The sequence below is a fragment of the Hippichthys cyanospilos genome, chromosome 5 (genome assembly GCF_059441005.1).
Source record: "Hippichthys cyanospilos isolate Australia breed blue-spotted pipefish chromosome 5, RoL_Hcya_1.0, whole genome shotgun sequence".
NCBI lineage: Eukaryota > Metazoa > Chordata > Actinopteri > Syngnathiformes > Syngnathidae > Hippichthys > Hippichthys cyanospilos.
The window spans coordinates 14,870,242-14,896,749 of record NC_142373.1 but is presented as its reverse complement, the minus strand read 5'-3'; the positions used below and the strand labels follow the sequence as shown (position 1 = coordinate 14,896,749).

Here is a 26,508-nt window from a genome sequence, read left to right as displayed (position 1 = left end):
AGTGCAGTAGCACGGCACAGCTCAAGAAGTGTGTGCGTGCACCCCCTCCCCATCAGTTGTCTAAATGGTAAGTTTTTCGACAGGATACTTGCAATTTTTGGTATACGTGTGTGTGTGTTGACATTTGTACCAATTCATCTCCCTTCCCGAGTGTGTTTAGCATCATCAAACTCACAACAAACGATGGCAGTTTTACATTTCTACAGATGAGTCATGATTGCGGGCGCCCTGACGTTAGCAACACTCCCCTTGAACCTCATCGGTCTTTTTCCGAATCTCAGGAGAAAGTGCAGAGTCATCCCCCAGGGAAGAAGTGCAGTGTTTAAAGGGACGCTCACTTTTTGATGGAGTGCACTTGAAGGCTTTACGTTAGGCTATTGTGCGGCGGTGGGGCGGGGTGGGGGCACTTTTATATTCATCAGAGTGCTGAGCTCAGGCGTCCGCTGAACTTGTGATTCACGGTCGGAGTCACCCAATGGCGTAATGCGGGGCATAAATCTCGCCCGGAAATGCTGCAAACTCCCTGTCGTACTTTACAAATGAGTTACCCGCGTCTCATGCCTTTCTCACGATGGGCAATTACGGTGGAGGGAATGATGTGCAGAGTGGCCATTTGCATTCACGCACTACGTGTGCCTTTGCGATCCAACTTTAATCGCTAGAGGACAAAACACTATATATTTTTGTTTGCATTTTTGTCACACGTCCAAGAACAAACGCAATCGCTGCTCAGGCACACCTGCAAAAACCAGTTGAACTTACCCTTGTGCTGCATTTCACATCAAAGGGAAAGTGTTGAAGGAAAAAAATTGGGAGCTGAAATTTCACCCGGATGATGACAACATGTTAAAGTTCAACATGGCATGACCACTTAGTTTTTATGCCATCCCTTGGCTAAAATACAGCAAGAGTGATGTAGAAGAGAATGGGCCAAAAATAGTCAAAATCAATCATAGTGCGTCTAGCTAAAGTTTTTCATTCGTTGTTTCTTCGAATGTTTCTGTCCCATCTAATGGCAGACACAGTGGACGACAGCAACTCATCAAAGTTAAATTTGTGTATGGTAATCCCTCCCTTTCCTGTTTGGCTGGCAGCGTGGCTTTTTAGTGCCCAAAGTTGGCATTTGACACATTTTTGCTGCTCCGTCATCCATCACTCACTGCGCAGTTGTTTTATTTGACCTACACTTCCGTCATCACTTCAAGAGGTGGGCATTTTACACACTGTCCTTTGTTCTTTGTAATATTGAATACATACCTATAACGGATGAAAACCCTTTTAACCGTCACTGCATAGTTCAACTTTCATTTTAGCTTTCTCATCATTTGTTGGCAAAACGAGTGTCCGTCAGTGACGGACCAATAGACTGCCTACCCTCAAACACATGACTCACCTGAGGTGGCTGGACCATGTCAGAACACCACTAAGGCTATAAGAAACAAGTGAATGATCTGTGGGTTAATTATTTGAATATATCAATGAAATATATTTCCATCTTCCAAAACAAGGCATTACTGTATTTCAAATGAGCAGTGCAGAAAAAGCACACATTTGAATGAATTAAGATGCATTGGCTGGTTTGGTCTGTAACATCTAACCCGAAGGTTGATGTAGTTCTCAAGGTCAATCTGAAGATTACTTTTTAAGTTTGAATTGAAGGCATTTTTACTTGATCTTGGACAGCGCATACTTTGGATTTTTGAGCAAGACTGGTGTAGACCAAAACTGCAACTATTACTGCTGTGAACACAGAGAGAGTAAACAGAAAATGAACCAGAGGAAAATTATTTATTTTTGCCTTGGGACGTGCAGTTTTGTCAAAAGAAGGATTGGCATCTTTTTATTTTTCAGGCACTTTGGAGCACTTGGGATTTTCTCTTCTGAGACAAACATTTAACCTGTATAAATGCAGTAAAAAAGTAAAAAGTTGTTGCAAGTTTTTTATATTGCGTTTTCCTTGTGTCAACGTTAAAAAAGGATACCGTTTTAGGTATACACAATTATGCAATTATCATTGAAGATAATCTTATTTATGGCTGGCGCAGGACTTTTTCCTCTTCTGCAGGGTTTTGCAAAATATAATTGAGAAGCACTGGTGTAGTCTAACACAAAGTGTTTGAAAAAGTCTCACTTTGATAACAAGGAATCCACATTAATGCACATAAGTTGTTTTTCTGTCACGCCATTTGTGGAGTTGAGTAGATGACGTGGTGCAGGACTTTTCAACCCTACTCCTCGAGGGCCGGTGTCCCGGATTTTTTTTGGATGTCTCCCTGCTACTGCGACACCTGATTCAAATGTTCAGGATGGGCTTCTGCAGAACTTGCTGATTGATCGTAAGAATCAGGTGTGTTGCTGCTGCAGCAGGGAGAAATCCCAAACGTCCAAGACCCTGAAGGACCAGGTTTTGAAATTCCTGAGGTAGTGTTCTCGTGAAGCGAGGCTGAAGAAGTGCACGGGGGCATTTTTGCTCGTTCTCTAGCGTTGGGGGACGCGTGGAAAAAGGAGGTTAGTGTTGCATCAGGAGCTGGACGAGGGGGTGGGGTGCAGCAACAGCAGCAGCAGGAGTAGGAGGAGGAGGAGGAGAAAAGGAGGGGGACAGCCAGCCTGCAGGCAGGCAGGGCTCCACTCTTTGTCTGAAGCCCGCCGCGACGCGTCCAACGCACACAAAACCTCGCCAGGATAGCAGCTCCTCCACTCCGATAAGATAACACAACTGATGGCTTAAGCGGGGACCCCAGTGTGTATATTTTTGGGCAACGTGTTGTGAGAAAAAAAAAGAGGAGAAAGTCCGAGCTGCATCGCAATACCAAGGTAGGAATTGTTAAACTACTTGGCGAACAAAAGCAGCATCTATGCCTTATTAATGCCACTAGGAACGTGAACTTTTCAGCCAGGTAGGAAGTAATTTGTTTCAAAATCGACTTTTAAGATCTGTGCGACCTGTAAAAGACAGATTTTTTTCTTTTCTGTTTTTTTCCCCCTCTCCGCTAAGCCTCGGTTACGTGCAAGAGGCTACGCGCGCCATAAGTAAACCAGACGAACTAAAAAAAAAAAACCCTCTTAAAAATCGTGTGTACTTTTACACCCATTTGAATATGCAACACGTTCCCACGTTAAGATGATCCAAATTGTAGTGGAAGTGGGAAATTTGTGCCGTCAAATATGATGAAAGGGCTCAAAGAGGGATCTTTTTGTCCTTCCCCCATCCATCCTCCCAACGTCTGTGATTATCGTCTAACGTTTTTCGACATTCTTAACTAATACTGTTGAATTAGGGACTCTGCTAAGACACGTGGAGCAACTAAATGGACCACGAGGATTGTCTGGGTTTTTCGCGGACTGGGAACCCCCTCCCCAATTTGTTAAGATGCGCCCTGTTTTGTTTCCAACCCGGAGTTAGCAACATAAAACTGTCCATTTTTTTTGGCAAAAACGATCACAAGAAAAACAGAAACTACAAACTCTTTACATTGTTGAAATGAAGGCCCACACTGAGCCTCACGGCCTGTAAAGGAATTTTTAACAACATCCCAGATGTGGACCCCCCCCCCCCCCCCCTCAAAAAAAAAAATACACGTTTGCTTCCTTGCTAGTCCAGGCTAAGAGTGTTCACTCCCTTAGTGAAGAAAAGTAAAACATCATGCTACACATAGCAGGTATCCATAAATTCTGCAACTTTAAATAATATACAAAGAGGGAAATGTACAAAGAGCAACAAAGGACAGAGTGATCTCTGAAGGAAGTTTTATGAACAGAGGGCCCATTAACACAAACATATATTACTGGCCTCAATTCATGTGATTGGCATTTTAAATCATATCCCAGTGCTAAATTGGAGATGTGAATTCTTGATCATCACAAACTTAAAAATTGAACCTTGTGGGACTCCTTTTTTTGTTAACTAAGCTCGATCAGAGACAAAAACTTCAACTCTAATAGTCTGCGAACTCAGTATTTCTTTTTTCTTTTTTCAAAAACATGTTCTTTCTTGGACAGCAACAGAGACCACAAGAAATCATGCCTCCATATAGGACAAAACTTGGGCTGACCAGGTTTTTTTTTGCACCCAAGTATGAATCTTCTGATTTTGGAGGTTCTGCTGATAACAAGTCCTAATTTGATACATCGACAAACAGAATGAAGGTGTCTCTAAATGTATTTGGAACCAAAGTATGCCAACATGACAACTCATATAGTGAAGCAGCGGTTTGAAAAAGTAGCCTAAAACATTTAACCTCTCCTATTGTTTGTTTTTTTCTCTTTTTTTTGGGGGCCCTCAGCATTTTTTTTTTCTCCCTCCAGGTGGTGGATTACAGTCGTTGCTTAAAAAAACTCAAATCGTTTCCACTGTGCTAAATGCTTAGTTTACACACATGTAAATATTCTCACACTGCAGACCTTCCCATAGTTACAAAATGCTAGCTTGGTGTTAGCTTCTTGTTACAACTGCCAGAAGCTTCCCCTAATGGCTGAGTTTACTTTCTGGCTGTGTTGCAATGTAACATAATTTAGTATACAACAGTTTTTTTTATTTTTATTTTTGAAATATCGGCGCACTTGGAATTTTATTTTTTTGTTAACGTAGCTAATAATAATAATAACAACTGCAATAAAACAAAATACAACTGTCATCCCACGCACAAATCCAATGATCTGAAAATGATGCGATTGGGCCCAATTTCCAATTTTGGGATGGAGACATCCCTAGAATGAACCATGGTTTCATTCGCCCATCTGAGCAATAACAAGAGTCGTTCCTCCCAAGGTTTGAATCATCCAGGAATACGTTCTCACTTGATTACGGTTTGGTGCCGAAGCCGTTGGGACGTGACACCTCAACTTGATGATCAAGTTCACTCAGTTCCGATAGCTGCAGAAATCCGTGTTGGCACTCAACATATGATCAGAATGCTGTCTCTGTACATTTTGTTGCGTTGCCTTGACGAGGCGGCGCAGAGTACCTTTTTGCAATTCCTCTGCGTGACATTCAGCAATGTCCAAATTCGGGATGGGAAGGATGCCTGCTGGGGAAAACAAAAGACAACACACTATAAAAAGACCCTGCCCAAACAAGGAGGATTACCTAACTTCTCACCTAATTATAATGACAATGTTGTGAAAGTGCCACACCTGGTCCCAGTATCATCTTGTTTCACGGAACAAACACTTTTTTTTTTTTGCCACCGGGCAGATGCAACAAAAATATCCTCACCCAACTTGAGTCCATTTCAAGGATCTGTGAATCACAGAGAGCGAGATGATTGATAATCTGCACAGATGCTTCCCTCATTGTATCTTAGTACTAGAGAAATGAATGTGTTTAATAAATGTTTCCACATTGTACAGCTATGACAGCGTATTAAGGTCATGTGTGTGTGTGTGTTGGGGGGGGGGGGGGGGGGGGGGTCTGGATAAGTTCAAAGTCATTATGAGTTTCAAAGTCATCATAGTTTGGTTTTAAAGTCATTGCTTTGACCCTAATGGGAGTAAGTAGTCCAATTTATCATTCATTTACTCGTTCACTGCTAGCCCAGTTGAAATTGATTCGTCTACGCTCAATGACACGGCAGTAAAAATGGTTGACGCCTATAGCCGCGAATGGCAGTCAATCAAGGTATGTCGATTTGCAACTTCATCTCCATGTAAACCTCGTCATGAGACTTTAAATCTCAGCTCGATTCGTGTATTTAATTATATATGCTGGGTCGCCCTTTGAACAAAACAGATTGATTTTTCATTCCAGTGAGGGCCAGTTCTTGAACAGCTTTTGATCCCAACTTCTTCTTCTTGAAATTCCATCACGCTCTTGTGATTCCTAGATGAAAACAGTTTTGACACGGCCTGATGGTTTGTACTGAACAAGAACGAACCTTCCTCAGTGACACTAGTACAGCATGCTTTCCACTCGAGGCCAATTACTCACATGGATTTATGAAGCTTGGTCACAGATGGCGTGAAACCACAAGACCCCCTTTTTGCTGGCTTTTTTTTTTGTTTTCACGATCTGCTTCCTGTGGTCATTTGGCAACCTCAAGACGCGTCAATGTCGAATTCCAAGCGTATTGAGTGTCGAGTAATGAGTAACTAAAGCGAGGACTGACTCAAGATTGTTAATAATGCGTCTGCAGATTGAAATGCAGAGAGGCGGTAAATGTGACTGGCAAGCAAAAATGCTCTTTACTTGGCAAAGTTGTGTGAAAGTATTTCAAGTGACTCTGTTCCCAGACGCAGCCTTTTTGGAATCTAGAACTTTTGTTATACGATAGCGCCTTCTGGTGGCTTTTGATTGAAAATGCTCTCTGAGACTGTGAGTTTGCTCCCGGTGGAGGTAATTATGGCCCAATAAAAGAAAAGACTGTACTGCATACGCACATGCTATCCACGGGTTGATAGGAAATCTCACTTCAGTATTTTGTTTGATGTATTTTTCCTCCCCAAAAGGAAAACGAAAAATTCAAGCCTGCACTTGTCTTTTTCAGATCTGAGATTTTCTACGAGGACATCCAGGCAAGATGAGCTGGAGTTTCCTCACACGTCTGTTGGACGAGATCTCCAACCACTCCACGTTTGTGGGCAAGATCTGGCTGACGTTGCTGATCGTCTTCCGCATCGTGCTGACCGCAGTTGGCGGCGAGTCCATCTACTATGACGAGCAGAGCAAGTTTGTGTGCAACACGCAGCAGCCCGGCTGCGAGAACGTCTGCTACGACGCCTTCGCGCCGCTCTCCCACATCCGCTTCTGGGTCTTCCAGGTCATCACCATCACCACACCTACCATCATGTACTTGGGATTCGCCATGCACAAGATCGCTCGCATGGATGACGCCGACTACCGGCCGCCGGCGCGCAAGCGCATGCCCATTGTCAGCCGCGGGGCCAACCGCGACTACGAGGAGGCGGAGGACAACGGCGAGGAGGACCCCATGATCCTGGAGGAGATTGAGCCAGACAAGGACAAGGAGGAGGAGCAGCAGCGCAAGCCCGGCAAAAAGCACGATGGACGCCGCCGTATCAAGCGCGACGGCCTGATGAAGGTTTACGTCTTCCAGCTGCTATCTCGCGCCATCTTCGAGGCCTCCTTCCTCTTCGGCCAATACGTGCTCTATGGCTTAGAGGTGGCGCCGTCCTATGTCTGCACCCGCTCGCCTTGCCCGCACACAGTTGACTGCTACGTCTCGCGCCCCACCGAGAAAACCGTATTCCTGCTCATTATGTACGCCGTCAGTGCCCTGTGCCTGCTCTTCACCGTCCTGGAAATCCTCCACTTGGGCATCAGCGGCGTCCGCGACTGCCTGTGCGGCTCTCGCTCTCCGCGCACGGCCACGCCTCGCCACTCGCCGCTGGCCAGCCAGAGGTCCTCCATCTCCCGGCAGCCCTCGGCGCCGCCGGGCTACCACGCGGCACTCAAGAAGGACGCCTCGGGGAAGCTGGGATTCCGCGACAACCTGGCCGACTCGGGACGCGAGTCCTTCGGTGACGAGGCGTCCTCGCGGGAGCTGGAGAGGCTGCGACGCCACCTCAAGCTGGCGCAGCAGCATCTGGACATGGCCTACCACAGCGAGGAGCTCAGTCCGTCACGCAGCAGCAGCCCTGAGTCCAACGGTACGGCAGCTGAGCAAAACAGGCTCAACTTTGCGCAGGAGAAGCAGACAGCCGCCGCCGACAAAGGTACCTCATCCCCGCATCAACTTTTTCATGACCGCTGAGTAGATCCGTATTTGAGGCCGGCAACAAATGAGGTCAAAACCACTTTACTGAATTAGAAACTCATTTTGACCTGTGACGGTGCTAGGGTCATGGGGTCAGTGGAACCAGGCAAGATAAATTGAACCATTTTACCTTTTAAAGAAAATAAGCGTCACACTTTTCAGTTATGTACAGTTGAATAGCTTGTCGGTAGCACCTTATACTGACATGCTCAAAAGCTATATAGCTAGCTTCTCCCTTTCCAACCCAAAGAGAGGCTAGGGTTAGGGTTCATGTTAGCTGCCAAGAAAATAAGTGAGTCTCATTTGAATATACTTAGTGTTGCCTTTCGTAGAACTACGTCAAGTTGTGTTTAATTCAGCAATTCCAGAAGATATAATATCTAACTTCATCCGTTTAATCTCTGGTTCGTCTGGAAGAAAATGGTGTTGCTAATCAACGGAGCGCATCCTAATTAAAACTGATAAAAAGATTTTAATTTAATTTAGAGGTGCTGATTTTCATTCGTCTGTACGATTACGATATCTGTTCTGTTGTGCAAAGACCCAAACTACACTTGTAGTGTTTGACTACTGATCAAGATTTTTTTTTTTAATGTAAAAAAGCCATTTACTCCAAACACACATTCACTGAGCACTTATTTTAACCCTTGTGCACATGCTGCCTTGGCCTCGTTCAATCTTAAATTATAGTCCATGTTAACCAGGAACGCTAATCAAACCCCACCATCATGTGCATTTGCTGCAGGTGTGCGCGCATAGGCTGTGGTGACCAGCAGCCCAGCTGACACTGGAAACTGGAGCTGATGATTGAACACAAGGGAAACCAACCGGAAACATCGAATGTGTGTGCGTCTGTGTTTTTTTTTGTCCGTATGGACGAGACGCGGCGATTTTTCTACAGCTTGAGGCGGTTGAAGTCAGCCCCGAGCAACATCAGTGTTACAGCCGCTCTAAGGTCCAAAAAGGAGGAGAACAGTGGTCTCAACCTGACATTACTTGAGACAAAAAAAAAAAAAGATCCAAAGTGCTTTTTTGCGATAAATGCTTACGTCTCCCTCAGGGCAGCTACTTTTAAAAGATGTTTTTGCTATATATCTATCTTTGTTATAAACGACTTAGAGCTAGTTGGAACTGTGGGAAATTCAGTCGAATGCATCTCAGCTTTAAAACTGGAATTCCACTTTTTTGAGGAGGCGGGGGCATCAGTAGTTGTCAATGGCAAGCGAAAGCTCAATGGATGACAAGAAAGGTACTGGACAAAAGGTGGCATCATTGCGAGGCTCTCAAGTGTGTTTTGATACTGTTAAGTTTTTATGATTATTTTCTTCCTTCTTGGCAATGTTGCACCAGCTTTGCAAACACTCTGGAGGTGCCTCCGTCCAAAGAGATCAACAAACCTGGGTAATGCTTGAAAAACACGGAACTCTTAATATTCTCCCTTATTTTATCGTCTTTTTTTTTTTTTAAAGTCCCTTTTTATATATAAATGTCCAAGTAAATCACTGCTGTCGTAGCTCCCCTAATGCCTGATTGAATCTGTGGGATGGGGCACATTTTGACAATTTCTTTGGTACTATTTACTTTGTCCTTTATTTTTCTTTTTATTAAATCGGTACACATAGCACACAATCATTTTTATTTTCAAAAGGGATAATTGTGTCGTTGAATGACTGGTTGTAAACCTTGCAATCATATCAATGTGAAACTAAAGCCTTTTTATTTTTTGGTATGTGAAGAACACCAACTCAGTGCCGACTCAAATACAGTCATCTCAATGTATTTTTTAGAACAATGATTAAAAAAATGTTTTTATACCATTTTAGTATAGTTTTTCTGGTTGTTTTTTAAAATAAAATATTTACAAGAAAAACACATGTTTATAGTGCCTTTCTGCAGCTTCTTGCGGTTGTTTAACAATTGGATCCTATTTGACATACTACGACTGAAAGATTTCACCTCAACCACAAATGATATGTCTCATAACATGTTGCATGAAAATATTTCAAGATCCCATGCCTGATAATGAAAAGGGTGTGAGGACGCTTTGTTTTGCTTTCTTTTTAAATCTTAAGGGCATATCTTGCTGCGATGTGATCGGCTGCTGCGTTGTATGTAGAACAAACTGGCTGCAGGTGTAACAAGACGACTTTTTCGAATTAATACTTTTACTCCAATTAAATAAGGTTTGGTTTCAGTGAGTTTCGTAACGCAACAGTATAAGCAGCCGCTTGCCTTTTCCGCCCCGTTGCAGTAGGTGAGTTCTATGAGTGCAGAATAGTTTACCCGGAATTTTTTTTCTGTTTTAATATAATTTATCAAGTAACACCACAGACATCAAACAATCAAATTAATACAAATTTAAATCAAAGAAAAAGTATGCCCTTTCTTTTGAATGAAGTTTTCTTTCGACGTTCCATTTCGTGCACGTCTTCTGCTCAACAATTCGGTCCGGTAGGGGTCAGTAATGCACCATTCGTTGGTTGGCCATGCGCCATATCAATTTCCCTTGAAGATGACGTTCTCAGGGCTCCACCCAAACGTGCTCAGGTGTGTCCCCTCCTACTTCTTGCAGCTCCCAATGCGGAAACGTCTCGGTCCACTTCCCAGCTACCCTAATGGCCTCCACGTCGGTTCTGACGCCCGATGGCGGAGCCTTGACGCCCCCCAGAACCACGAAGCCCGGCGGGCTTTTGGAGCAGCACCCTATGGCTTCCTCCGCAGAAGTCCCCGGCTCCACCTTCACCCAGGTCCAGGGATCCGAGCTCGGTAGTAGTTCGGAGAAACTCAGCCCGTCCACCGTCAACCGCATCGTGACCGAATTCTTCATGTATTTCCTCCGCGGCGTGGTGCTTTTCTACCCGGTGTACCTGACGGGCTACCTGGGCCTGAGCGTCAGCTGGCTGCTGCTTTGCATGCTCATGCTCACTTGGTGGAAGAAGAACCGCCAGTGGAAGGACTCCCGCATCGGAACCGCCATCCACTTTGTGGATAACGAGACGGAAGTAGTGAGCACGGAGCTGAAGAGCTCCCTGCAGATGGCATCCTGGGTACGTCAAATATTAAAAAAAAAGAAAAAAGAACCAAAACAAAAACTCAGGGCATGAAAAAGAAAAAAAACAACTTCCAAATTGCAATGAAAGTTCTTAGAAGAGACAAATGCAGTTTTTTTTTGTTTTGCAATCAAATACTCAAAGGTGCATTTTTAATATGTCATGACACACAAAAAACGCAAATATATCAAAAAGTGTACACACAGGTGAATTGTATGCCTTCTACCCAGGGGTGTTGTCAGATTTTTTATGGCCTTTGACCTAAGGGGTGTCAATGAATGCATTTGAATGAGCATCATTCTTTATCAGCACCATGCAGTTTAGTTTTCAGGGAACAAAGTAGCAATTTGTTGTTGTTGTGCAGAATAAAATTTAAAAATGCAATTCAAATATATACCATGTGGCAGGTGTGAAGGAGTCAAAGAATGCATCTAATAATGCCAGAAAAATCCCAGCTCTTAAACTTTTCCCGGATGAGACAAGCCACTCCTGAACACCATGTAGCATGTCCTAGCTTTCTGTCATCTGGTAGAAGACAAATATTTCTGCCTCCTGCCACATAACCGGTGTGTTTAAATGACCAAAGAGGCATTAATTGTCCAAATTACTTCAATATTGGACCAATTAATTGAGCATTTCAGTTAGAATTGCCCCCCACAAGAAATGAAGTTAAATTGAAAGTCTGCAGTGATTTTCATCTGAACAATGTCTTTGCATGAAATACCTGACTTGGGTTGATCCCAACAACAAATGTGGCGCACCCACTCGTCAGGAATACACACACGCAACAGTTACACTGGAAACTCACAAATGTTGTTTTGTGAAAGTCTGGCACTTCAACTGCAAGTTAGCCATCGCTGCTTTAAGTCATTTCCCCTTGCAGATGTTTTGTACTAAACAAAGACGCAAATTGTAATTCGTTTATGTTGTATGTGAATTTTGTGCACCGGCAGTTTGTTAGAATCAGAGGTGTCCCAATAACACTTTTTCACTTCCGATATGATACGGATATTATGGGCTGGAGTACTGTTCATTGATGATATTGATCAGATATAGATTTCAGACCAGCACCCCCATAGAAATTTTTAGCGTATTTATGATATTTCATACAACTGACTGACGAATCGATGAAGAGAACCATTCATTAGTGTTTAAAAGACTGCAGGGTGGGTATGTGTAAATTTAGAAATTAGGAGAAATTGACTGTCATACTGTTTTTTTTTTTAGGTCCAATTCACCAACGTGGAGAAAGTGGAATGGGTCAACAAGGTACGGATTTGAAAAGCGATTGCTTTTGTGGTTTTTGACGCACGTTTCCCAATGTGGCGCGACGTTGAAGGTGCTGGAGCAGGCGTGGCCTTTCTTTGGCATGTTCATGGAAAAGCTCCTGCGTGAAAATATCCAGACGGCCGTCAGGCAGTCTAGCTCCGAGCTGAAAACCTTCACTTTCACCAAGATCCACTTTGGACACATTGTGAGTTCTTCCTTGCCCTCCACAAGAAAACCTACATTAAGGCACCTTACCTTTGTCACCACACGAAAAGTTATTATTTGCTATCATTTATATCTCATTTAAAGCTTTGTGCGGAACATATGGACATGTGAGTTGCAGGTTTTGTTTTCGTCCACCTGGGTGTTTCCATCCTTACATTCAAATTGACCGTGCGCATATAACAGCATTTAATCCACAGAAAGCTCTTCGATTTTGATTATTTTCAAAAGGGCCGACTGAATTGTTCTGGCACCTAAACTTGTCGTGTAGCACAGCCATGTAGGGTTAGTCAAATACCTGAAAGTAAAATTGAGAAAGAAAAGTTGAGAACTTGAGAGCTTTTAATAAGACATTAAATAACTGTAACTCCAAAGTGGGTTAGTAGTCCCAACTTGGTGAGTAAGCGGATGAATGTGTGCCTGTTCCTTATGGCAGCCCCTTCGGATTGTGGGAATCCAAGCGTACACGCACGAGGTGGATCACCGCGAGGTGGTTCTGGACATGACCATCAAGTCGGTGTGGCACATCTCTTGGGTCGGCGCTCCGCCATGCTTCTGACCGCTTTTGCTTTGCAGTTACGAAGGTGACGTGGACATCGATGCCGAGCTCAAGTCGGCCATCACAGCTGGGGTCAAAGGGCTCAAAGTGAGGCATTTTCTATTTGAAGAATTAGCTTTGGCCCAATCACAAGCTCAGATGTCATGCTAATCCAACTGCATGCGGGACATTTTCTATTTCCGTATTATGTAGGGCTGCTCCAATGAAACTATTAGTAAATAAGCAATTTGAAAGGTGGTAAAGTCGATGTTGTGATATAAGCATCTCTGAATCCTTCAGCTACGAGGCATGATTAGGGTGATTCTGGAGCCTCTCATTGGACAAGCGCCGTTAGTGGGAGGAGTCACCTTCTTTTTTATTCGCCGCCCGGTGAGTCCACTCAACAACTCAAGTATCCCGATACAACTTTTGCACTTCTATTGCAACATAAATTTTGCGGTCTAGAGTCCATGTTATCGAATCAGGAACGATACATTTAAAGAGATGTGATCACATGATGTTTTTCTGCAACCGTCTGTGCGGGTCATTCCGCTGTGTGTGTGTGTGTGTGTGTGTGTGTGTGTGTGCGCTTGAAAAGTTAGAGTTCAGCTGCCACAGCAAAGCTTTATTAAAAAAAAAAAAAATCTCCAAATTTACCGATGCTAATTTTGATATCCCTAATTATTATGATTTAAAAACTCAGCGAGATCTTTGAGTGATAATGCATCCCTTCATCTTTCAGACCCTTGAAATCAACTGGACGGGCATGACCAACATTTTAGACAGCCCTGCCTTCAGGTGTTGTCTCCTTTCACAATCGTGCCCGCTACTGCCCTTTGTCCTCTGGGCCTAACGGACCGCCGGTCTCCCTGTAACCTTCAGCTCCTTGTCTGAGGGGACCATCATGGACATCATCGCCTCCCTCATGGTGCTGCCCAACCGCATGTGCTTTCCGCTCATAGACCAAGTCAAAGTGGACCAGATGCGCTTTCCGCTGCCTCGCGTGTGTAGCAAATGTCCTCTTCCATTTCAACAGGGTTCTTTTTGTTGTTTGTTTGTTTCATGAATTGTGCGACGCACCGCTGTGGATTTTCTTTTCAGGGGGTGGTGAGAGTCCACTTAGTGGAGGCCAGAGACCTGGTGGCCAAGGACACGTACATGCTGGGCATGGTGAAGGGCAAGTCGGACCCGTACGCCACCCTCCGCGTGGGTAACCGCAACGTCAAGAGCAAGACCGTCAAGGAGAATCTCCACCCCAGATGGGCTGAGGTCTATGAGGTAGGAAAATTACTATATTCTGCTGCCTTATTTTACATTTGAATGAATGCTATTCAAATACAGATGTGTGGAGAAAATCGGTTTGGTTTTATGGAGTTATGCGGGTTTAAGTAGAACCCGCCTCAGTACAGGGGTCGAAAATTAGGAAAAAATACTCGACTTGTACACGGCGAAATACGGTAACTCATTCAACTCAGTACTGAAAAATCATTTATACGTCTTTACAGAGTTCACAAATTCCATCCCATGTACTTAATTTATGTTTTTCAAATATTAGGGTGAAGGAGTGTTTAAAAAATTGCTAACGTTGAAAGAGTTGATTGCTACAATTAAGTAGTTAGTAACATGTGTAAACCTGTCTAGTCAAGATGGTAAAATGATGAAATGATGGAAAGAATTAGACTGCCCTGCCTTTATTTGTACATTTGCATTTTCTGAGTATAAAATGCTCACCTATAAAATGGACACATGTGGCTGTTCCTGGTGTTGTATTTGTCATTGACGAGCAGTTTGATGGCACACAGTCAATGAGTACGTTTAAATACACGTACATGGCCATCACCAGGAGGGTGTGTGTTTTTGTGCGTGTGTGCAATGTGTCTGCGCACAGTTTGTTGTTCACGAGGCGCCAGGACAAGAGCTGGAGGTGGAGATTTTTGATGAAGATACAGACAAAGATGACTTCATCGGAAGGCAAGAAGAATGGGCGACGCGCAAATGAGATGACAAGCGGCGGCCATTGTCACCTTATGCTGATGTGGACCTTCTCCTTTCAGATATCACCTGGATCTGGGAGAGATCAAGAAGGAGAAGGAAATGGATCAGGTGAGTTTGCGCTCCCATTTATCATTTGAATAAAGTCAAGCGTGGGTGTTTGACCTTTGGTGTATCCTTAAATCATGACAGTGGTTTCCTCTGGAGGGTGTCCAGAGTGGAGAAGTTCATATGAAGCTTCATTGGCTTTCACTACAAAGTGACGCCAACATGCTGAAAGAGGTACTGTATGAAGCTGCCATTAGCATGAGATGGCTTCCAAAGAAAAAGCATACATCTCTGCATCTGGAAATAATACCTGGGCAAAGCCAGAGCTGGCTTTTCTAACCATGTTACTTTTACCAAAGAGAGCGATAATTTGATTGTATTTTCATCAGAGGTGGCAGCACTTCACCGCTGTGCTGACGAATCACACTTTTTGCCACTGATTATCTTCCATAACGCCGCAGCTCTGCAGATATTGGACAAATATTCACCCATCTTAGCAGCCAAGACAGTGATGTGATGATTGTGTTTATACTTCTCATGTTCCCTGTTATTGACCACCCGGGCCGGTATTTTTTGCGATAAATTCGATTTTGTTTTGCAGTCTTCGGAGGGTTATGCTTGTGCCATGCTCGCTGTGTATCTGGACAACGCCTCCAACCTTCCTGTAAGTAGTCATCCTTCCGTCTGTACCCAGGAAATACTGGCAGGACTTTATCCATTTTTCATCTTCGATGGTCCCCAAAATGTCGATTGATTGACGTCCCCTTTGGTGACATGAACAAGGGTGTATTTTTGCAATTGCAGAAAGACCTGAGTGAGATTGAACATCACCATAAAAAGAAGCACGGGAGAGAAGGTCGGGTAAGTGTTACTAGTGATTTTTGCTGTTGTTGCTCTTCCATAGCACTAGCCGGTATTTCCTGTCTTTCAATTATATGTAGACCATGACAGGCGCTTCCACTTTCTACTCAATCTTTTGCTTTACGTTTTAACCAGAAAGCTGTTGATGTTCAACAAATGTTCCCGTTGCGGTCTTATTTAGTACTTTTAGAGATGATGGGTTTTAAGACAGCCAGGCATGCGTTGGTTTTCAATTCTCATTAGTACCCCTACTCCCCAAAAAACAGACCAGTTTCAAGCGCTGTGTCTCTGAAGTCTCTTTTCTGTTACTACCGCCTGCTGGACACTCACTGAAAGTACAGTTAAAAATAAAAAGATGGAATTGAATCTTTTGACAAAAGTTGTCAATGGTAGTGAATTTTTTCTTATTATTTCATACTCTACTGTACTATTATTCATTTTTACAACATATGTTATTTGCGTACATGCTAATACAGATGGGCTTAATTTTCAGCTCACAAGGAAATCTGCAGGGCCAAGCTCCTTTGTGGAAATGTCCATCAATGACGATGTTCAAAAGAGCAAGGTACAATATTCAAATTTTGTGTTTCTATAAAATATTTTTGATTTCAATGTAGCATAGACATGCTTTGCACAAAAAAGTAAACATGAAATCACGACTGAAGCACATTGATGGCTATACAGTGATCTCTTGGTGTATCGCGGTTCAAGTTTCACAGCTTCACAGTTTACCAATTTTTTGACAGTATTCAATAAAAAAATAAAATAAAATAAAAAATACAGGTCAGAAGCTCCATCTCCCATTATATGCTTTCCTCTGTGTTTGGTTTGTTGTTTTCTCATTGGCTTACCCTGCTGGCTTCGGACAGTAGGCGGGGCACACCCTGAACTGGTTGCCATCCAATCGAACGCACACGGGCTCCGGAAGAACATGCAAACTCCGCACAGGAAGGCCGAAGCCAGGCGGATTTGAACTCGGGTCCCTTTAACTGAGGCCTACGTGCTATTCATTATTAACCCGGAAAAATGATTGCTCAAGATGCCTGTACTGTGTAATGCAGCCTCCAAGTTTGCCATGTGCTCATCTCACTCGCTACTGAACACTTGCTCCTTGCAAACGTTCGTTTTAGATTTGAGATTTTATCTTTGCATGTACAATGTCCTTAAAGGAGCCAAATCCTACCTGTACGTTGCGGAATTCCCTTTTGCGGGGTGGCGGTTCCGGTCCCGATTAACTGTGATAAACGAGGGATTACTGTATTGCTAACTTGACTTCAAATTTTGTTCAAAATCATGTGATGATGATTGCTATTTTGCGATTTTCTCTGTGAACGTGTCCTTAGGTTGTGTTTTCCAATAAAGACCCCGTATGGGAGGAGGGTTTCACTTTCTTTGTGCATGACGTCAAAACGCAGCAGCTCATTGTTAAGGTTGGATATGAAGGTTTATGAGCCCCATCCAGCCTGATGAGTAGGAGCCTGAAGGTTTGCAGTTTTGCGTTGGCAGGTGAAAGAGAGTGAGAAGAAAACACAGCTCGGCATCCTCCGCCTGCCCCTAAGCCGCTTCATCAGTGTCTCCAACATGATGCTGGACCAGCGCTTCCTGCTGGAACAGTCGGGAGCCAACAGCACGATCAAACTCAAGGCCACCCTTAGAGTGGGTACTGCACCGCAGACATTAACTAACAGCTTCTCACATTGACCCGTCAGCGTTTCTGGTGAACCAGAGAAACGAGCTAGAAGAAGAAGCAAAGTAATGGCGCCCCACACTGACTCATAATATAGAAACGGACAAATAGTGGGTTACATTGAGCCATACTAAGAAACTAATCTGCAAAAAATAACATTGATAACAAATGTTTTTTTTAATCCTCAATCTTGATGTTTTCAATTTTGGTCCTCATTTGTCAGGAGATATTAAGAATCTATTTTGCCTATGTCTTCCAAATTGTTCATTTATTGATTTGGAAAGGTTCTGACTGTGGAGCAGCCAGCACCCAAACCCGTCATGACAGAACATCACATGGTGCAGAGCAATGCCAGCGCGTCCTCCATGTCTGCGCTTTCCTCCAATGCCCGCCCCGCCAGTCAGGCCTTGTCGGCAGCCGGACCAGCCGACGCCCGGGCCTTGGTCCCAGAGGACTACTCCACCCACCGACGAGCTTCTTATCTGGCTTCGGAGGCCCTCAGGCAATCCCCGGCCACTGTCAGCATGCGGCGCTACGACTCGCACAGCCTCCTTTCCGAGAACGCTCTGGCCTCCTCCCGCTTCGATTTAGCCGATGGGGCCTCCTATCCCGAGTGAGTTTGGCCAACCGTACGGTGGGACCAACACCATAAAAACAGGCTAACGGCGTGTAACATTGACCTATAGCAAAGAAGCAAGCCCAACCAGTGAAACAAACAGTGGGTCACATTGGCCCATAACAGACAAACTTTCACATTCCAAACATTTCTCAAAAACATGTGCAGGACATTCCTACTCTGATTTTTTTTTTTTTATTGTTTTGATGCTTTGCACATTTTTTTTCCAGACTTGTCAGTTTGTAATGTTCCGTAGGGCCCTCCGTAAACATCGAGGTTCCCTGGGCGAGATCAACCTGACAGTGCGCTACGCCACCCTGAGAAACAAACTGGTCATTTTGGTCAATTCCTGCAGGTACTGCCAAGTCCTTTCTTTCTGTCAGTAAACCGAGAGTATCATCTCCATGAGAGAACGAAAGCGACGAAAAATGATTTGTCATCACGAGACATTCTTCCACAGGGACATCTTCCCCTGCAGTGAAAACGGAACCGACTCGTACGTGCGGCTCTATTTGCTTCCGGACCAAACGTGGAGGCACCGCAAGCGGACCCACGTCAAGAAAAGGACCGTCAATCCCGTCTTTGACGAGAAGTAAATGCCGGCGCTCGGACCTGCTGGTGGCTCTTTGGCAATTGTGTCCTCTGAGTCTGCATGTGTCTCTTTCTGCGTTTAGGTTTGAGTTTGACGTGTCCTTGGAGGAGGCAATAACGCGCACCTTGGACGTGGCGGTGAAAAACAACAGGATGTTTCACATGCGTGAAAGGAAGGACATTGGAATGGTAGGAGCACATTAGAGGTCAGCTTTCAGAAATGCCACTCATAAAAGCTGGCAAACTGCGCACACCCTCAACATTGGCAGTAGACAAATCTTACATGACTTGCTTCTTCGGAAAATACCCCAACGATCAAGAGATTATAGTACTTGTGGGGTGTTCATCACCATGACAACCTGGGTTGGAGCAAGGGAGTTGCGACTAGACAAGTGAGAAGGAAAGAAATCAAACACAAACTCAAACACACTAGTTGGTGTGTGTGTGTGTATTTATGTGTATATGGCACATGCAGCAAAGACATTGCTGAACACAAATATTCACTTTGAGTTGATAATGTTGGAATAGTGCACAACGGAAGTGTTTCACATGTTTTCTGTCCGCAGGTACTGATCAGTCTTGCCCAGCTGGATCTGGTCAAAGGCGTCAAAGACTGGTATGGGATATTTTTTTTTCCCTCAGCTATTAGTTCATTGAGGCTTTATTCTTTTCTTTTCTTTTTTTTTTGGTTGTCATAAGCGGACACAGAACTCTTGCCACATCTTTTTTTTTTCTCACCAGGTATAAGCTCTCATTACAAGGCCAGATGAGTCCGAAAAAGGGGAAATTCTAATGCTACAACAAAAGATATATTGGCTAACTGCAAGTTCTTCAAGCTGTTACTGCATCCTCATTTGAATCAAGCAGCACAAGCAGGATTTATGTTACAAATGTGAGAGATGTTTTTTTAAAGGTGTGGTTTTCAAGCTGTAGTTTTGCATTGTGATGTTTTTGTTTTTTGTTTTTTTAATGAGAAGATTACTTGTCATGTGGTTCTCTCCCCATTTTCACAAAGCATTACACACACACACACACAAAAAAAGTGGAGATGCTCCCAACAGTGTTTGAGTAGACATGCGCTTGTCCTCATTTGTTTTGGATGGGAGTCATGAGACTACAGTATATTAAAAGTGTGACATTAAAATGACAAGGATTTGTTGACAACTCCATTAATTTGAATATTTCGATTTTCTAACAGAAGTTTAATAAAGTTTAATAAAAAATTGAAAGGTTAGATGAACTTTCTCGGACTTGAAAAAAATGAGCCGAAGAAAAACTTGATAATACAATCTTTGTCGTAGTTTATGTAATTTGAATGTTTATTTGTCTGGAAAATTAGATGTCTGGAAAACAAAATACGGAAGTAGAATAGAGTAGTATTGTGATGCCAAATGCTAACCTCCACGACCTCACGATCACGTGATCTCGCGGCGCCATCTTGAAAAGTGGGAACCATCATGTAAACAACGCCAACGCAATTGTGATATTTGAGCTTTGTTTTGCCTATTTGTCTGAAATATGTTCGGCATGCCTTATGATTGTCATGACACATTGCCGAGTGAGTCACACAGCAAAACATATCAGTTAGCGTGTATTGTCTTGAAAATGTATTCATACAAAGTAGCATTTGAGAACAGGTTAATAATTCAAAAGATTGGCCTGCAGCAGCAGTTTGGAAACGCCTCCAAGTACCTGAGGAAGTTACCCAGTAAGATGACCTTTATATTAAATTCACTGCTTGTTTTTGGGGCTCCGTTGTTCAATTTTCACTTCTTTTTTTCATCAATTATAGACGTTTTTCTAAAGCCAAACGGATTCGTGAGGCGGAAAAATCACAACGTGTAATGGTAATAAAATTAGTTCAACTGAGTGACATATTGACATCTTTAGGGCTTTACTTGGAAGAATTGTTACATCGGGGATTTTGGTGGATTTACAGAGTTATTTTGATTTTCTCTAAAGGTTTGAGGTAAAGGGTTCACCGGACAACAAACTTCGTACATGCGCTATAGAACACACCAGCAGAGGGCAGCAACAACTCCAGAAGAGGGCGGGAATGGGAGGGTTGCAGCTACCTGCCTGGCCCTGCAAAGTTTTCCGTTATCACCTCTGAAGCACTGCATTGTCCAACTTGTGTGGCGCAGCCATGTGCGAGCCCAGGGAGGAGCGCTGAGAGTCCGTCAGTGGGTTCTCGGATGGGATGCACGGTGAGCTTGATGTGCTGTGAAGAAGACTTCCTAGCCATGCCTGTTGAGCAGGACGAGGAGGAGGACAAGAAGAGGAGGAAGAAGAGGAAAGAATGCAGCTTTCTCAAGGTGAGTCATTCAGGTGTAAATCTCATAATTTATTGGGCCAAAGGGATATATTTTAAGGAGAAACATGTTTTTGTCACTAAAAATATCTTTATTTTCAAACAAAATTTAGCGAATGGGTTTGTTGTAAATGAAATAGACTTACCCCCCCCCCCCCCCAAAAAAAAAAAAGAATAGCATTTTTATTTTAACCATCAGTTTTTTCCTTAAGGTTTTTTTTATTTTTTTCCCTATCTTTATCAAACAAACACATTTTGGATGGTAAAATAGCCAAATGTCTCTATAAAATTGTAAAGGTGGGGCTGGTTATTTTTCTGTATTGTTAGGATTGGGTCAACTTGGCAACTTTTAAAACACAATATATTTTAAAAGTAAACGTGCACCCCATTGCAGCACATTTTTCGTTTTATTATAAAATGCGTCAAATACTAAACACAATGTGGAACTTTTTTTGGATGGCTGTACACACAAATATACAGTAATTGGACCCATTTCAACCAAAAAAAAAAAAATCCATGTTGATTTGAACGACAAAATTCTACTAGCTTAATGCTAACATGTGACGATGATTTTTATAATTGGTTTATGAAACTAGCATCAATATTGCACATGTAACATTTAAAAATACTCCACGTCACTTGTAGACACACACTATTCCAATGCTGTTGTTCATTTACTTGATGTCCATTGTGAAATAACCCCAAAAACCAATATTATTGCATTTGACTTGGGACATATTTATTTTCAATATCAAAAGTATGAGTGGCTATAGAAAATAGATACATGGATAGCTATAACTTTGATTAAATACTGTACGTCTGTATTATACTGCCCCCTGCTGGCTATGACCTAGCAGCACGAAGCCAATCAAACGATCACACTGATTATCTATCTATCTATCTATCTATCTATCTATCTATCTATCTATCTATCTATCTATCTATCTATCTATCTATCTATCTATCTATCTATCTATCTATCTATCTATCTATCTATCTATCTATCTATCTATCTATCTATCTATCTATCTATCTATCTATCTATCTATCTATCTATCTATCTATCTTTTTAGTTTAATTAAAGGATCTGTGGGAATGTTTTCTTTTTTTTTTTTTTTTTTTTTAGAGTGGGTGGGTGTGATTGAGGCATGTGGTGAAATGTGAGTTTTTTGCGGTGCCATACAACATTCCAGTGGACGCTTTGGCCAAACAGTACATCCTCTGTGCTGGCCATCATCTGACTCCTACCTGCCGGACTTTCGCCAGAACAAGAACCCCTCTGTCTTTTCTTCTTTGCGCCATACTCCGTCTTCTCCACCCTTTTGCGCCGCTTGTCTCTATAAAAAAAATAAAAATACAATAACTCTCTCTCTCTCTCTCCCTCTCTCTATGTGTGTGTGTGTATGAAGATTATTATGCATATAATTAAAACAATTCATTTAACGAAATTAATTTACATGGCTAACAAACTTTCCATCCTAGCAGTATGAATGGAACATACTGTGATGGGGCGTGGTGCCCACATGTGCTCATGGTTTGACATGAAGGCAATGTGCTTTTTGTGGCGTTTTGTTGATATTTTAGCCGATGGCTGCTTTCAAAGCCTCAGAGAAGCAGTGGGGGGGTCTCCCGAGTTGCCCTCGCCATTTTGACTTTATTTTTTTGGGGGGGGGGGGGGGGGGGGGGTTTGGGAAGTGACTGGGTAGGGGGGGCAGCGGATGACAAGTTGGGCCGGGCTAGCCTGGTCGCTCAGTCATGTTTTCATCGTGGGTGGAATGTTTCACTTGTGGGGCGTAATAAATCCCCTCTTTGACATGCTGCATTTACTTTCAATGCACACAGGAAGAAAGACCCCAGTTTTTTTCTTTGCCCCCCCCACACTCCTTGTTTTGCACGAGTGCTTATGACAAGCTGAGGCACATCGTTGCTAGTTTACTACTTAATACTCTTGTATTGGTATTTCCATTGCAATGTGCTTTTCACTGTTGACAGGTGTATATAGGACATAAAGTTAATAAAACGTTTGACAGTTGTCAGATGAAAAGTCAGAATATAAAAATGAGAGTTGTATCATTCAAGATCAAATTCATAATCATAAGAGAAGTTGCATATGAAATGTTGTCTTTTTCCAAGATAAAGACATCCTTTTTCCATGTTAGTCATATTCTGAGAATCTTTTCTTTTTTTTTTTTTTTTTTAGAATCTTTGTGTTTTTTTAGAATCTATTTTTTCATGTGTAATTTATCCTCATCCATACTGTTTGCACATTTAGACTGTTTATCATTTTTACAAATTCAATGTTTTTGTTTAGGTGTTAATTCCCTTTAGTTGTCTATTCAAAGCTTAATCATATTAAAAGGGTAATTATTAGGAGTCTCATTTAATATTGAATAATGTTGCTTGTACTCAGTTGTCTCATTTTACTTGAATACTTGTCATGTTTTTTTACAGTGCAAAGTTGTAACATGTCACTAAAAAAATATTTTTGAACAGTCCCATTTTTAAGAAAGACGTTGGATAAGTTTGCCATCCAAAGCTCTATCTTTTTGAGAATCCTAAATAAAAAAAACATCATGACTAGTTGCTTTTTAACTACTAAATAAAATGTTATGAGTGAGCAGAAACAAGCGTGACGTGATCCACGTTTCTCTCGCAATCCTGGCGCATTCTGACCTGCGAGGGATTTTTCATTAAATCACACTGGCCAGACATTTGTTGCACGCGCCTGAAAGCATGCTTGGCATGCACGCACTCGCATACGCAGACGCACAAGGAAAGCACCCCTTTGCCAACTTGGAGTTGAACCCTCCCTCTTGTTATCATCGTCATCTTTACGGTCACTTTGACCAGTCAGCCTGACCAATAGGATTTAAAAAAAAAAAAAATCATTTAACGCCCTCCCTCATGGGTTATTTTGCCTTCAATTTGGGTGATATTGCAGTGTCGGCCACTAGATGGCGGCAGACTATTGTGTACTATTTTTACGACTTCAGTGTTTCCTTTATTAAGCCTGCTATTTTTTATGGAATGTAAAAAAAAAGAAATCGGGCTACAACGTATCGCGGTATCTCTCTATAACTTGTTTCATGTTGCAATTCATTTGCTCATTATTGGAAAAGAAACATCCATCCATCCATTTTCTATTACTGTTCCTATCACAACATTCATAAAACACATTCAATCGGATCTGCCGATACTCTGATCAAATCTCACATTATCCCAAGAAGTGCCTTCAGGTATCAAAAGGGGTACCTGTATCCCTATTTGACAACCACTGGTATAGGGATTGTAATACAAGCAAATTCCAAACTTTTGAATAGCTGTTTCTGTACATGACATTGTGAAGAGACCGACAGGGGGCAGATTGTCTTCTCATAAAGCTGTCTTGTTTTTTTTATTAACAAATCCCGCCTCCACTGACAATGTGTTCCTGAGCCTCCCTTGCCAATGTCAAGTGTGAGCTGATGTAAGACGGGCCTTCCATTTTTGCAGCTTTATCAGATTGGGCGGCACTTTGATGCAGTGTGTTGGAGGCTTTGCGGAGAACGGTGTGTGTGGCTTTGCCATGCGGCTTCACGCTCTTTACAACACACATGGGTTATTAGTTCACCATATGGACACTCAGATATTTTCATTGTGCTTACATGTGCCGCTGGCTGTTTTCTGAGCCATTGTTGCTCACGAAGGAGTGCTGTACAATTTTTTTTCACCAATCCTAGCTAGATGGAATAGAATAGAACACGATCGAATAAAATAGAACGCCTTTGTTGTCATTGTACGGTAGTTTATGTAATGTGTCTGGATATGGAAATTGTATTGTGAAAATGAGGAACTTTTGCAATGTGGACCTTTTTAATGTTGAAAATAATGTTTTGATTGAGCTTCATGGTTTGAAGTTGTTATGGAAATGATACAAAACTGTTTTGTTGAATGTCTCACTGGAAACAAATTGGAATTTTGTATAACTGCTTGAATTGTTTCAGTAATGTGGAATCTTGCCCTTTGCTTTCCATGTCGTGTTCTCGCTCCATAGTGTGTGCGTTTCCTCTTCTCTGGCTAACAATGCCGCTCAGGAAGCCTGTCAGGATAAGGGCCAGACTACGGGACTCTCTTTTGTCACTCCAGGAGAGTCTCGGAGAGAAGAAGATCCAAGCAGGAAAGCTGAGAGAAGGTTTGGATTTTTCCAAAAAAAAGTGGAACTACGTCTTCAGGTGTGTTCACAGACGACAGCAATGTCCCTCTTACTGGTGAGTTCAGTTGACGGCAGGGTGTCCTATTTACCTGTGGCTGGCTTGCAAACTTTCTGTGGCAGTTTAGCCCTATTTTTTTGCTGCTGTGCAAAATGAAACAAAATGTTCATTTCCTTATCTTAAAAAAAAACAGTAGTGTTGCAAAAAAATGTATATTATTTTCCCCTTTGTATAACATACCTCAGAAAAATATCTCAATTGATTTCTGACTAAAATGATTAGAAATACCTTGAATCTATTCCAGCTCCCCATTTTAACGTGTTATTCAAAAAGCAAAAAAGCGCTCAGTAATATTGTACTTCAAAAACTCAACTTTTGCATTGATAAAATTCAATAGAAGACAGAGGATTACTCCTCCACTCTGATTGTGCCTTATAATGTAAGCCCGCAGTACAAAAGTAGCAATTCATTGCGGCAGAAGGTGTGTGCAACTTGGCCATTGAAGGAGCTGCAATGAATTCCTTACCTTCATGATTATGTCAAGAGTAATGTACAGTGCAGTATTAATATAGTCATGCAGAACCAAATAAAGAATTTCACAACTGCTGTAAGGGACTGTAACCACAATACAGCTACACATTCACTTCAGAGTAGAACTTGCATGTGTGTGTGTGCATGAGTTGTGTATCCATGATCCTGTTCACATGGATGAGCTGCACAGTTTTCTGTGACTCCGCGTTTGCCACCAATTAGATTTGATTTTCTCTCACACAACTGATGAACTGAACTACAAAAAAAGCTCCTTTCTGCTGACTCAAGAGCCAAGCCGTGCTTCTTCGCACGGCTAATGAAATGAGTTTTGATTGAATCACTTATGGCTTGCTGCCATGCACTGGCCAAGCTTGCTCTCTGGGAAAAAAAAAAAAATGAAAGTATGGGATCAATAATGGGAGGAGCGGGAGAGATTTGAAACATTATTCATAACCCATTGGCTGGGATGTCAAAAGACAGCCGCTAAAGTCATTCATAATCCTCGACTAGGTCAAATCAAATGTTTTGCGTGTGTTCACAATATTTCCAGCTACAAGCGACAGGCTTTGCTGAAAATTTCCAGCTCATGTCTCTCGAGTCACTCTTTGGCACACTGAGATTGCAGGGAATAACATGAAAGCTCAGCAGAATTTCATCAAAATTAGAAAACAAGAAGCAGCATAAACAAACTACTCCTCTCAAAATTGTTTTTTTTTTTTTTTTTTTAGAATGAAAATTGCATTATTGCAGGTAAAAAGTCCAACTTTTGCTGAAGGACACATATTTGTCAATTTCAGAAGATTTTTCAGAAGATTTGTCATTTGTCAGAAGAAATTTCTGAGCAGACAACACGTTTATAGTTCTTCAGGTTTATGAGGAAGTTCCACCCA

The 26,508-nt window shown here is 42.4% G+C and overlaps 2 protein-coding genes and 1 long non-coding RNA gene across 3 annotated transcripts in view; 2 read left to right on the top strand and 1 right to left on the bottom strand.

Annotated features, from left to right (window-relative positions):
• Positions 1 to 2,609: 2,609 nt before the first annotated feature.
• gjc4b (gap junction protein gamma 4b) lies at positions 2,610 to 9,576 on the top strand. The gene is made up of 3 exons (XM_088415957.1): positions 2,610 to 2,814; positions 6,483 to 7,671; positions 8,458 to 9,576. Exons 2-3 carry the CDS (start codon positions 6,516 to 6,518, stop codon positions 8,469 to 8,471), a joined length of 1,170 nt encoding a protein of 389 aa, XP_088272083.1. The 5' UTR covers positions 2,610 to 2,814; positions 6,483 to 6,515; the 3' UTR covers positions 8,472 to 9,576.
• Positions 9,577 to 10,241: 665 nt separating this feature from the next.
• Positions 10,242 to 19,736, top strand: esyt3 (extended synaptotagmin-like protein 3). Its single transcript, XM_088414296.1, has 23 exons — positions 10,242 to 10,759; positions 11,990 to 12,031; positions 12,102 to 12,236; positions 12,690 to 12,766; positions 12,830 to 12,899; positions 13,092 to 13,181; positions 13,534 to 13,589; positions 13,674 to 13,794; positions 13,893 to 14,069; positions 14,680 to 14,762; positions 14,846 to 14,894; positions 14,976 to 15,065; positions 15,433 to 15,495; positions 15,636 to 15,692; positions 16,186 to 16,257; positions 17,036 to 17,122; positions 17,199 to 17,348; positions 17,664 to 17,992; positions 18,252 to 18,350; positions 18,456 to 18,587; positions 18,670 to 18,775; positions 19,153 to 19,202; positions 19,328 to 19,736. Exons 1-23 carry the CDS (start codon positions 10,328 to 10,330, stop codon positions 19,377 to 19,379), a joined length of 2,619 nt encoding a protein of 872 aa, XP_088270422.1. The 5' UTR covers positions 10,242 to 10,327; the 3' UTR covers positions 19,380 to 19,736.
• LOC148423676 (uncharacterized) overlaps positions 19,039 to 26,508 on the bottom strand; it is a 22,706-nt gene continuing 15,236 nt past the window's right edge. The window contains exons 3-4 of the long non-coding RNA XR_015865540.1: positions 22,146 to 22,234; positions 19,039 to 20,833 (exon numbers count right to left, since the gene is read on the bottom strand). This is a non-coding gene — a long non-coding RNA (uncharacterized LOC148423676). The remainder of the gene's footprint in view (positions 20,834 to 22,145; positions 22,235 to 26,508) is intronic.

What these genes read in the sequence shown, in the direction of transcription:
- gjc4b (XM_088415957.1), top strand. Translation starts at nt 6,516, where the DNA reads ATGAGCTGGAGTTTCCTCACACGTCTGTTGGACGAGATCTCCAACCAC.
- esyt3 (XM_088414296.1), top strand. Translation starts at nt 10,328, where the DNA reads ATGGCCTCCACGTCGGTTCTGACGCCCGATGGCGGAGCCTTGACGCCC. An exon ending in TGCGCTTTCCGCTGCCTCGC is followed by an intron (nt 13,795 to 13,892) that starts GTGTGTAGCAAA and finishes TTTTCTTTTCAG; the next exon opens with GGGGTGGTGAGAGTCCACTT. An exon ending in GATGGGGCCTCCTATCCCGA is followed by an intron (nt 17,993 to 18,251) that starts GTGAGTTTGGCC and finishes AATGTTCCGTAG; the next exon opens with GGCCCTCCGTAAACATCGAG.